At 28.9% G+C, this 12,961-nt stretch overlaps 1 protein-coding gene and 1 pseudogene across 1 annotated transcript; one reads left to right on the top strand and one right to left on the bottom strand.

Moving 5' to 3' along the window:
* Positions 1 to 2,099: 2,099 nt before the first annotated feature.
* Positions 2,100 to 7,638, bottom strand: LOC111030755 (translation initiation factor IF-2, mitochondrial). The gene is made up of 15 exons (XM_022310421.1): positions 7,508 to 7,638; positions 7,331 to 7,445; positions 7,009 to 7,120; positions 6,392 to 6,578; positions 6,151 to 6,311; positions 5,881 to 6,057; positions 5,541 to 5,590; positions 5,254 to 5,471; positions 4,625 to 4,829; positions 4,433 to 4,537; positions 3,565 to 3,706; positions 3,350 to 3,487; positions 2,636 to 2,800; positions 2,401 to 2,544; positions 2,100 to 2,327 (listed from the first exon to the last, which is right to left on the bottom strand). The coding sequence occupies exons 1-15, from the start codon at positions 7,534 to 7,536 to the stop codon at positions 2,155 to 2,157; spliced, it is 2,121 nt and encodes a 706-aa protein (XP_022166113.1). The 5' UTR covers positions 7,537 to 7,638; the 3' UTR covers positions 2,100 to 2,154.
* Positions 7,639 to 8,484: 846 nt separating this feature from the next.
* On the top strand, positions 8,485 to 11,471 carry LOC111030747 (annotated as a pseudogene).
* Positions 11,472 to 12,961: the final 1,490 nt, after the last annotated feature.

The following is a 12,961-nucleotide window of genomic DNA, read 5'->3' as shown; positions in this document are numbered from 1 at the left end:
AAATAATTATCACCACTGGTTATCTTGCAGTATTCTCATACAAATCGACGTGTCGCACGAATTTTTTTTTAGTTGGCGATTCGAGCGCGAAAAACGCAAAAATGATGCGATATCTCTATTCGTATGAGAATTTTGCAAAAAATACGACTAAAGTGTTAATTTTTATATTCGAGATAATATTCTAAAAATAACTTTAAAAAACCCAGATTTTGAAGTTAGAAAAAAAATTCCAAAAAATTCTTCATTGTGGCATCACAGTGAGTATGCGTATACTATTTACCTCACACACTTCAGAAACACCCTGTATATACACTTTTACAATAGGAGTTTAATAATATTAAAATTTTTATTTTTATAACTAAAATTGTAAAAATGCATATTATAAGATTCCTCTTAAGTTTTCCTACTTTTAACAACAACTAAAAAGTTTTTCAGAAAGTCTAAATTAACTTTTCATATAATGATTTTCTTATTTTGTTTAAATTTAAAAACGGATAATCATAGATATTTTAAATTTGCACCATATGTTTATTCTATCTTTTTCTATAATCGATACAATTTTAAAAATATGTTAACCTTTTGGAACTAGGTACTTATAGACATATGTTGGAGATACAATATCAATAAACAAGTTTTGTAAATAAATTGAACAATGGATACCTAGTGAACAAACATAAGAAAGTTATTTATTTATTTAAACTTGAGCCAAATGGCTCAAGTACAGTAGACAATAGGTATACATACAGTATGTAATGCATATGAGTGCGAAAAAAACGCAATACCTATACAATTTAGATAGGACTAATGATGAACTGTAAATATATCATAATCACTTAGTTCTAGGAGTGATGGATAATCTAGATTGGAAACAAAAATCAACTCATTTTATTACATTCAGTAATATTCTATTTAGTGATTGTGGTGTGTTATAACTTATATCACATATAGTTCCATAAGAACTATATGACAAGATAAAGGAAACATGGTGCACAATATTAAGGAACATGGATTTAAACACGGCATATAAGTTCTAAACAAAAAATTTGGCCATAAGGTACATTCAGAACAATTTTAGTAATTTTTATATCTGAGTAATTATATAACACAAGACAACGGATTTAAAAGAATATAATCTTTTACTGGCTAAGAAAGCCTTTTTCAAGTAACAAATTATTATAACAAGCAAATACTGAAATTGAGTTATTTGTTAAAACTTTTCTTTGGAGAATAGCACTGTATGGAAATTAGTCCAAACATAAATCCAGAACCAAAACAGACAATATTAAAATTAGGAAAAAAAGAATGACATTAATTTAGCATTCACTTTGCAGCATAATGAATTTAAGTATTTTAAAAATAATGAAAGGGAAAATATATGGTAAAAGAGGAAGAGGACAACCTCACAAACCTATAAAAGAAATTATCACTATTAAGCTAATAGTCAACAAAATGTTAGCAAGAAAAAAGATGATTGGTTCTAGCGACAAGGCAGCCTTTAAAATTAAAATTAACAATAAAAGGCATAATATAAAAATATATTATAGTGAATAGTTTAGCATGAATTGTATCAAATTTGAGGAAAAATCTTGTTGCTGTTTGATGTACATTTTTGAAATTTAATAAGAGCATAATAGCTATTATGAGAACTTCATGCAACAGATTTTTAAGTAATTTTAATCAACTTGTAATAAACATTAACAATGAACAATATTTAAAATTTAAATAGAGTGGCTTACATTATATAGCTTATATACTTAATTATAAGTTACAAATTAAAACCATTACAGCATTATCTAAAATATATTTTTTTATACACCTATAAAACTGACATAATTGCAGAAGTTATAGTATGATTAAATAAAGTAATATACCTATAAATACAGTAATAAACATAGAGTACTCATATCTGATGTATGTTTAACTTCTGATTGTACATTATTTCCAGAAATATACACAATATTATGATGAGCATACATTTTTTTTTTTGTGGAAACTAATACTGAAAAACAAAAACCATGTTATTAAAATAAATACATTTATATTTACATTTAACAGATTTTGTACATATTTACTAAACTAAAAATGTATATTTTATTGAACAACTAGAAACAGAAAGAAAAATATGAACTTCAGTCAATGCAACAAAATAAGTATTTAGAAACCAGTTTCCCAAGTAATTTTTTGTTGTTGTTCCCGCAACGTATAGCACACTATTTTATCACCTGGATTCAGTCTAATATTTGTATCTTCTAATCGTATCCCACACTCCATATTTGTCTTGATTGTGGCCACTTCATCTTTAAGATGTCTCATAGATGATAATTTACCTTTTAGTTAACAATGTTACAAAATTTGTATCAATTCGATTTTTATGAAAAATAAACGTATTGATTTGCATACCTCTATAAAGAACTGTATCATGATCACGGATAACTTTAAAAAGTGCTGCTTTTTTCAGTGTACCACTTGTGCACCTACATCCGGCTACTGGAATTTTTTTTTTATTTTCATTAATTAAAAATTCTTGTAACACATTGGCTTCTCCTATTTAAATATTAAAAACAATAATAATAAGCTAGTGTTTAAAAAACACCAATGTTATAAAGATTACAATTTTAATGAATCAATTAAATACCTTGTACATCCTCAACTTCAACTGGTGGTAAACAATTGTTCATTTCTTCTTTTATGTCATCCACCAGCTTGTATATTACATTATGTTGTTTAATAGTAATACCATTTTGTTTAGCGTTTTCCTCTGCATCTTTTAATGAGCCGACATTAAAGGCATAGACTATAGCTATAATAAAACAAAAATAAATTAAATTCTATATTACTAGTAAATAGTAAATGGTAAATACTTATTAAATTAAGATAATACGATACCCTTATTTTGTTGTCTCTGTTTTTAACAATCATTAGTCACTACACAGTAAATGTGCATGAGGTATCAACCATTCAATTTTGTCATTTTTAAGATTAGAGTAGATTTACTATTAGGTATTGGGTTTTTTTAAACAGAAAAACATATTTTGCTTTATTTTTTGGTTTTTATTACTTCAGATATTTTTAAAACAATTTTCTCATATTGCAATAAAAAATAAACTGACGTGGGAACATTGAAAATGTTTTTGTATATTTTAAGATTAACCAATACTAATCGAAATAACAAAACTGTATTGATAATGATTTTTGCAAACATGAATTTACAGTATAAAATTTATATTGTAAAACAAATACAATACAATATATGGCTGTCGTTCCTCTTAGTATTCAGTATAAATTTATATTTTTAGTTGACAAAAATATATAAATTACTCTATAATTTAACTTTTTAAATTATATATACCTTTGAAAGCATCAGCATACTCAATATCAGTAACACATACGTTACCTACACCATAATGAATAATATCTAACTTGCATTGATTACTTTCATATGTTTCTAATACGTCTAAGATTGCCTCAACAGATCCAATGACATCTCCTAAATCAAGAACATGGGCATAACCTCTTTAAAATTAATATTTTGATTAAATTATTAAGATTAATAATTTTAATTACCTTTGACCACAACATTCAAACAGATTTCGTCTTCTTTTACATTTTTTCTATTTTCTAATTGTTTTTCTTGATATAATGTACTAAACCTTCTCCTTCTGAAAATTCCACCCTTTTTTTTCTCTGCCAGGTGACTTTGGTACTCCTAATACATCATTTCAGTATAATTTACTCACTTTTAGCTTATCAAATTATTATTATTAAATAATAAATAAAAAAAAAGTCAAAGAACAATTCTGTTACTTCTAGTGTGTAAACATATACAATTATTATCTCTAATTAAAAACAGTTTTATAAAATTGTACACTTACTATCTCATGTAGATTACAATTTTAATATACCAACATGAAAAGAAAAATGTTTGCACTACTATGTTTTAAAACTTTAATTTTAAAATTAATTTAATGAACTCTTGTAAAAATGGTTTTCGGGTTAGTTTTTTATTTTATTTATTTTGTACGGTGTATATAACAAATAACAATTACATATTACACTGTAAAATTTCATATATGTTTAGGATGTTAGATAAGTGTACTCCGACTACTCCGTTCATGATAAGAAAAACTTACTCAGCGCAGATGACATGGCCAGATAAGTATAGAATAGAGTTTGGTAAAAATATAATAGGATTAAATAACATTTATTAACTTACGAATATAAAGTATAAACCAACCACTAAATAGTATCAGACACTCATTCTTGACCATATTTTATTATTTTACTTGTGTATAAATTTAAAAACAATTATTTTATAAGTATAATACTATTTATATGCATTCTTCTTACACAACTAGCTGTGAGTTATATTAGGTAAATTGGTAAAATTTAATTTCAGTAGTACAGAAAAAAATAAAATAATTTATATATTTACCTTATTATGCTCTTCAAGTTTTGATGAAATATAAATACTATCTTCAGTTTGTTTTTGTTCTATAGATTTAGCTATTCGATAATCAACTACTTCTCGAGCACGTTTCTGTATAATGATAATAATTTTGATAGGTGTGACAAATTATTGAATAACTAATTGAAGTAAAATAAGAAATGCTTCAAAAATAATTACATCAGAAGAAACTTGTAAAAATTCTTGTCCAGCTTGTGGTAAGTTTTTCCAACCTATTAATTGAATTGCATCAGAAGGGTTAGCTTCTTGGAGAACATTGTTTTGATGATCCATCATTGTTCGTATTTTTCCCCAGGCAGTGCCAGCTACAAGTATACTGTTATTCAACAATTTTCCACGTTGAACAAGAACTGTTGCTAATTTTCTGAAAATATAATTAAAATAAAAAAATTACTATCATAATTTTAATTTTATGTACTAAAATAATTAGAAGTATTTTTTTCTTATGTGTATAAGATCTAAATCATTGCAAGTCTTAACATGAAATTTAACCTAGTCATGATACAAATAAATATGTATATAGATAATTATTTATTTATTATGCAGATTAAAAAAATTGGGAATTTGTTGGAACAATATTCAATAATCATTGAAGTAACCCTGAAATAGGTTTAATGGTGTTAGTTGCAAAAAAAAAATTAGGAGCACTTATTTATGGACCAACACTTGCACATAGATAATGTGATAATACGTTTACCCAAGATTTGGTTTTTAATTTAGCTATTAAGTTGAATTATATACTTGGTGACTAATAAAAAATATATTTTTCTTATGTCATGTTAACTAACCCTTTTTGATTATCAAGTTTTGACTCTATTATGACACCTTCTGCTGGAGGGTTAGGATCAGCACGTAAATCCAATACTTCAGCTTGAGTTAGAATCGATTCAATTAAATCATTGAAATTAGTACCATGCAAGGCAGATATTTGAACAACTTGAACACTACCACCAAATTCTTCAAGATCCAATCCACCTTGAGTTTGCAACATTTTCTTACAACGTTCCTGGGAAAAAAATATACATATAAATAAAAGAGTTCATAAATATTAGATTTTTTAATTAGTTATACATACTATATTTGCTGTTGGTTTGTCTATTTTGTTGATTGCTACAATTATAGGAACTAAAAAATGTTTAAATACATATTATAATCATTTATAATAAATTATAATATTAAAATTGTAAGTACATACTAAATTTGCACACACAAAATGACAGTATTATAAGGTAAGTTAGTCTTAAAGGGATGGCCATTATAACTTAGAAGTAATTTACCTTATTTAAAATAAATAAGCAGTACATTTTATTTTATTTTATAGATTTATGTCACACATTTTGGCCGCTAGTTTAATTGTAGGTTTAAAAAAATGTGAATTTATTATTTTCACAATAATTTATAAGAATTTTTGTTACCCTTTGCATGTTTAGCCATTCGTATTGACTCAATAGTTTGTTCCTTAACTCCATCATCAGCTGCTACTACTAATACAACAATATCTGTTACTTGTGCACCTCGACTTCTAATAGTGGCAAAAGCAGCATGTCCAGGGGTATCTAAAAATGTTATTTTTTTCCCATTCTCCAAAACAACTGAAATCAGATTAATTAACATGAGAAACATGATAATAAATCAATAAGTTATTAAATAAGTGAATTTTTAGCTATACATCAAATTAGTATTACCAGGAAAAGCACCAATATGCTGTGTAATAGCACCAAACTCAGATTTAGCCACAGATGCATTCCTTAGAGTATCTAATAATGTTGTTTTTCCATGATCTACGTGACCCATTATTGTTACAACTGGATGTCTCACAACTGTAGAATCATATGGTGCGGGAGGTCTAAAATCATATGAATAAACTAATGTTAATATATCATATTATACTTAACTATAAAACTAATTGGATTTAGAATGTTTTACCTTTTGTTGGCATCTTTTAAATGATCATCTGTTGATTTTTTATTTGTATTAGGGTTTGATGTTAAATTAGATTTAAATCCACACCTTTTAACAATTTCACGAAGGATTGAAACATTATCCATTACACTTGTAGGTTCAAAATACATATGTGAATTTTGACCTAATTCAATTATTTTAAGAACATTATCTGTAATCAGAATGTAAAAGTAATAACAACGTCAAATACAAAAATGCAAAGTATAATAACTAATTTATAATAATATAAAATTATGTCATATGTACAACACTATTAGGTAATTTTAATTATATAGAATATCTCACTGTGTTTAATCCCAATAAAACTTTTTTTTATTAATATTTTAACAGTATTAAGATCACCCTGTCCACTACAGCGGTGACAGTAAAATAAAGTCATACACAATTTATTGACACCATCAAAACAATAGGATTTTGATGAAACTACCGCAGTGTGTAGGTACCTTAACTGTATTATATTTAGTTTTAAAATTATACAACAGGCAGATAGAAATAAATAAAACCAAATGCAATATATGAGAGTTTTGAGACTGTATAATAATGTAGTAGTGTATAATTTATCATCAAAACACATAATTTACCTACAGGTATTCCAGTCGCACTTGCCAATTCAGATACAGTCATATTTTTCCAAATATCAATAGTTTTATTTTGTTTTGGTTTTAAATTCATTACAGGTGATACAATAGTATTCTAAAACAACAAAATAATAAAGTATACTTTCATAAGTTTAATTCAAGCTAGGAGATTCAACAATCAATGATTGTATTAATGCAAGCATAGCGTTATATTAAAATGAATCTTTGATATTATATTCCTAGAATATAACAATTTTTTTAAGAATTACAAAGAGATCACAATTACAAACAGAAATAAACAAATAAATGGGAAAATCGACTGTACTTTTTCTTCTCTGGGTCTTCTCTTTTTTCTTAATGTGTTTGATGAGTATATATTAGCCTTGAATAATTCATAATAACATACTCGCAATGGGGAGCTACGGACCAAGTTACTCAATCTAAAAAAAAATTATTAAATTGTTATAAATAAATAAATAACATTTAAATGTAATAAACTTACAAGCTAATTTTCCCGGCAGTGTTGAACATGTTTGATAATTTAACTTAAATTATTATAAACTAATATCTAATAACTTATGATGATGAAAAATATTAAATGTACACTGAGTATGGAACACAAACCTATAATTTTATCAAAAACTTTAAAAAACGATCAAATTCATCAAAAAATAATAACTATACAAAATATTTTCAACAAAATAATAAGTACGTTTATCACACAATTTATTAGTACAAACGTTATCAAATAATATGAATTTTAAAACTGATAACCTGTAATTGACTGATAACAGCCACGATAATATGATCACAGATAAAAGATTAAAGATGCTTCGATTTTCATCAATGCTGCATGTTTAATTGTAGTCGAAAATCGAAATGAAAACTAGGAAAGTGAATCTAATAGGTACTCAGGAGCGTCAAAAGTAAAAAGTTCCTAATAGTTTTTAAGGCGTCAGGAAAAACCAAGGACCTACGAGTATAAGTTTTATAGTTCGAAAAAATTAAAATCAATTTTATTTCTAGTAGAACTCTAAAAAAAAAACCGTAAAAAGCAGGTACATACAATCTTCACTGAATTATATTAGTAATATCTATGCATCACACAATTTTTGAATTATGCGCTATTTATAGGCATAATAGATTTAAATCAGAAAACTCAAAATATTTTGACTTATTATGTTCAATGATTATGTTGAACATGTTATAGGTGTATACAATTTTAGAATTTTATTTTTTTTTTAAATTAATGTCGATTAAAAAATTCGTTGGATCAAAAAGTCTTGAAAATGTTATACCACGTTCCTCATACCGCATAGTAGATTAAAAATAATTATACTATTTGTCTCCTGGCTTGAATAAGAAAACCTAACAACGTATTCTATACCTGTACACAATGTGTAAATATGCAATTTAGTTTACTTGAGTGTTATTATATTCAGTTCTGACTTTATAAGCATTAATTGCATTGTGAATATTATGACTTATGAGTTTAATTGTTTAATCATAGAAGTCTTACGTGTTGGTGTTGTCGGGATGTTAGCATTTTTGAACATTAGACATCTGATTGAATCGTTTCATGACGCACGGAAGAACATGCCAAAGAAATTGGTAAAATTATTATTGGTACAAAATATTGTAATTTGTTAAATTGTTAACATATACCTGAACTATATCGAATTTCCTAGGTTTGGTTTTTAGAATATTCCTTAATACTTAACGATCATCACATTTTAATAATAATAATATAGGGTAGAACGATGCATCTATTCGATGTAGGTCGTTGGTACCATAAAATGATATGTGATTATTATTTATTCTTATGCTTTAGGTAAACGTGAGTGAGAAATCTATCAACGCAAGCGTTCGAGTCAATTTAGACCCGGCAGCTGTATCCGGTAGTATTGACATTGAACAGTTTCAAAAAGTGATTTAAATAAATCTGCAATTTGAAAATAGATTGACCGAGTTGGAAGGTAGTTGTTTCATAATAATATGACGGATACCTATCTAATATTAATATTTTCGAATATTAAACAAATATGTATCTAAAATAATCATTATTATGTAGAAATGATTCGACGCAGTGATGAAAAACAAAAGATTCAAGATCTACAAGTAACTTACCTATTACCTATCTATAATATGAATCAAAATATATTTTTAGTATTTTTTACTTCGGAATGGATGGAAATACCCATATTATAATTATTATTATCTCCTATTTGCCATTTCGGGTAATTTAATAATCTTTAGAAATCTCATATTATGTCAGGTTATAATTATGAGTATATGCCCTACATGGCTTCATACGTGGTATACTAAAATATAAGAACGATAATTTTATAACGATTTGAAGTATATTTCATGAAGTATCCATAGTATCTCAATAAATACAAATCATAGATTTACGAGAGGATTTTAGGGAAATCTAAGTGCCAAGAATTGTGTGTAAGAATTTTTAAATTTCATATTGACACGATATGTCATAGACGAAGGTTCAGAAAATAATAAGCATCCCTCACAAATAAACAATCAGTAATGTAGTTTCTAGAGTTCCTTAGAGAATTTAAAAATTGAATGTACAAAGTGGAAGTCAGAAAAAGCATATACAAATTTTAACAGCACATTTTTTGAGACCAAAATTTGTGCCAGTTATAAATTAAAGTTTAAGCGGCGTAAGCCGATTATAAAAGACTGATAAGCTGGTTACACACGGAGCGGTTTATCCGCCGCGGATTTTCTTTAAAAATTAAACACCTATATTTAAATGGGTATATTCAAACGAAGTAAAATGGCTAGCGAACGACAGCGGTCGACCGTCTCGAATCGCGCTTGCTCAATTTTCGGGCGGTCGACCGCGTCCGCCAGCTAAAATTAAACTGTGGATTTCCAATAGCCATATTCACACGAAGCGGTTCGTCCGCCAACGGCCGCGGATTTATGGCGGTTTTTTCATTCATAACAGCATTCATAATCCGCCTCGTGTGTAAGTTAAGTTTGGATGCGATCGCGGACGCTGATGCGGCTAGGAACCGCGACCGCGCGCGGCTAAACCGCTCCGTGTGTAGCCAGCTTACAAGTGCATAACATATACCCAGCAAATGTTACTTTCAACAGTAAAGTAATTGTAAGTTACTAGTAAAGCTTCGCTAGCTTAAACATTAGAATGAATTGACCTCTTATACAATTTGCATCTTAGATTATCATCTAGGCCATCGCATAGGCTTTTTTTTATTAGATTACTATCTTAGCTTTAGTTTTTATTTCACTTTAATTTCTAATATCCCAGACCTAAACGTGATCTGCTAAGCGTACAACTGCAGTCTATGTTACGCACTTGGAAGATACACGTGGGTACCTATACGTCCTCTTAACTCAATTAAAAATGATCATAGACTTGACCGGGGCTAAATTAATTTATAACATAAGTAAAGAATTGTTTTATTTCGCATTCTGCAGTTGCGTCAACTTGAAAACCTTATGTCATCGAAGTTGACACAATCTGCACATACTCAGACCGAGAGTGAATTGTCCCTATCCACGGTGCAAGATTTAAACAACAAGGTAGACACCAAATTGTCAAATTACCAACAATCGTTGATGAAAAAAATTGACGATGAATTCATGACCATCGGTTGTGACGTTAAAAGTATCAAACACTGTTATGGAATGTTGAATACCAGTTTCCACGAGATTGAAAATAAATTGATTTCATTAGAAAGTAATTAGTAATTTTTATCTAAAACACGTATGTCATTATCATATAGTATATATTATGATTTATGATGTTTGTTTGTATAAAGGTAACTCGAAGAAGCCGATGCGCAAATATAATGATATTAAGACTAGGATTGCAACCCTAGAAAGTATGATATACATTGTCTATATAATTTTAATGTATTCTGCATGAATCAATTTTATAGTTTTTACTTAACATATTTTTTTATATGTGTACGATATGCATGTGTGCAGAAGATGTAATGAAAAACACTTCACACGTCATCGGTATGAACTATTCACATCGTTCGTTGGAGTGGACTAGATCACAATCCTTCGGGTCCGCTGGAATGCTTCCTCCCGATAACCGCTGTTACGGCGAACCAGCTGCATTCGCTGCAGCTCCATCTTATTATGATATGCCAACAATGGCAAAACCCGGGCAGAGTGGAGAAGTCTTGCCTCCATCGCCACCTGCACCCCCGGCGCCAAGTGCATTTGTGCCTCCGCCGCCATCTGCACCCCCGTCGACTAGTGTATTTTGCCAACCACTGCCACCCGCACCCCCGGCGCCGTTGTCTCAGAATACTCCGAAAAAATCGGATTCAGACAAATCAAGCTCTTCTTCGGCAGCGAAAGTTGAGAAAGTGTATGGGAGGATCCCAATAACCACTGAGATATTGAAGTCTGTTGTTCTCAAGCCACCTGGCGAAAGGAAAAGAGTAAGCAAATCCGTGACGATATAATCTCTGCGGTATTGTTGAAAATTATGTGCCAAACGCGTACGAAAAATATGTATGTAATTGTTGTTAAAAAATATATATAATTCATAATAGTTTGTTTGTTTCCATACTATGTCTTATGTAGCACCTCAAAACGAATACAAACAGTATGTATATAATAATAATATATATTATATATTATCATCTGTCCTACATTGATAATGTACCTACAATCTACATGCTACATACAAATTTAATACACGACAATACAAACTTACTAGCATGCTCAGCTTGTGTGCCAGACGTTTTAGGATATTTATTCTGATAAGTGAGTCCTTTCGGATAGACGTAAGATGAAATATCCACGTGTTTTTCGAATTGAACAGTACGCCTATATTTTAAAGAAGTTTTCCATTGGAATTGGGAGATTGTTCATTGATATGGTGAAAATGATGCATTTGGATTTTTCTACTAAAAAAGAGAAACCTGAAGCAAGAGTCGAGGCTTGTAGTGCTGATATTGCTTCATGTCGGTAGTTTATAGTTCTATTCGGATTGATAACCCATGCAGAAAATATCGAGGTTGTTAGAAAATAGTGTACACTTAACAGCTAGGAGATTGTATAACTTGTGATATATCATTAATCGCTAATAGAAATAACGAGGCCGACAGTGTAAATCATTGAGTTATACCGTTAGTTCGAACATATATTTTTGATAGTTTGTTGTTGCACTTCACTCGAAAGGTTTTGTCAGTACTCAGTAAGGAAGTGCTTTATAAAGTTAAATAAATTAACATTACAGATGATGTTTGGCAATATTTTTAGAATACGAGAACGCTATGTTTTGCTTCCAGAGTTGAATGTATTTCCTCTTGGGTGTCATGTAATGTAACTTATAAGTACTTCTGTGTCTTCGAAAACCATTCTGTCGTTTGTCCAAAATTTTGTGTTTTTCATAGAATCATCTGAGTCTGGAATCTATAGTTTCTTCCAATATCATTGCTATGGTATTCAGGAGCAATATAGCCGATATAGGTCTAATAAATTTGGGCATTGGAATGATTATGGATTGTTTCCAATTTTGAGTCCGGATGACCATATTTTGTTGAATAGTTTAATAATTGAATTTAAGGATAACATATGGAGGTTGTGAATAAATTTGTACGGTATTCCATCTGGTCCTGAGACGACACATTTTTTTTATTAAGTGGATACAAGTGTTATTTACCCAAACCCATGACACTTAAATATTCGATAATTGTATTTGTATTGGGATCTGTGACCAATAGTTAATTTCCCTAAGGTATGTCAAGATTAAAAATATACATTTATATTATTTAGTATAATAATATTATGTGTTCTGGTTTTTTAGAAACAAGTTTCAGGTAAAACATTTTTTATGTGCTCAAATGAATTTCACTGATTGTAAATCGATTTATTTTCGTTAACTCTTGATTATCACTAATAACGTGTTGGTACATTTCGACCGAAAACAACGATTGTGAGGCGTTGA

This window comes from Myzus persicae, unplaced genomic scaffold (assembly GCF_001856785.1).
Source record: "Myzus persicae strain clone G006 unplaced genomic scaffold, MPER_G0061.0, whole genome shotgun sequence".
In the NCBI taxonomy this organism is placed as follows: Eukaryota; Metazoa; Arthropoda; class Insecta; order Hemiptera; family Aphididae; genus Myzus; species Myzus persicae.
Note: the sequence above shows the minus strand (reverse complement) of the source record. Positions and strands in the feature narration are given on the sequence as shown.

Excerpts from the sequence above, each read along its gene's own strand:
- LOC111030755 (XM_022310421.1), bottom strand. The coding sequence starts at position 7,536 with ATGTTCAACACTGCCGGGAAAATTAGCTT. Across the intron at positions 5,472-5,540 it reads ACAAACCAACAGCAAATATA|GAACGTTGTAAGAAAATGTT; the intron begins GTATGTATAACT and ends TTTTTTTCCCAG. Across the intron at positions 4,538-4,624 it reads TTTTACAAGTTTCTTCTGAT|AAACGTGCTCGAGAAGTAGT; the intron begins GTAATTATTTTT and ends ATCATTATACAG.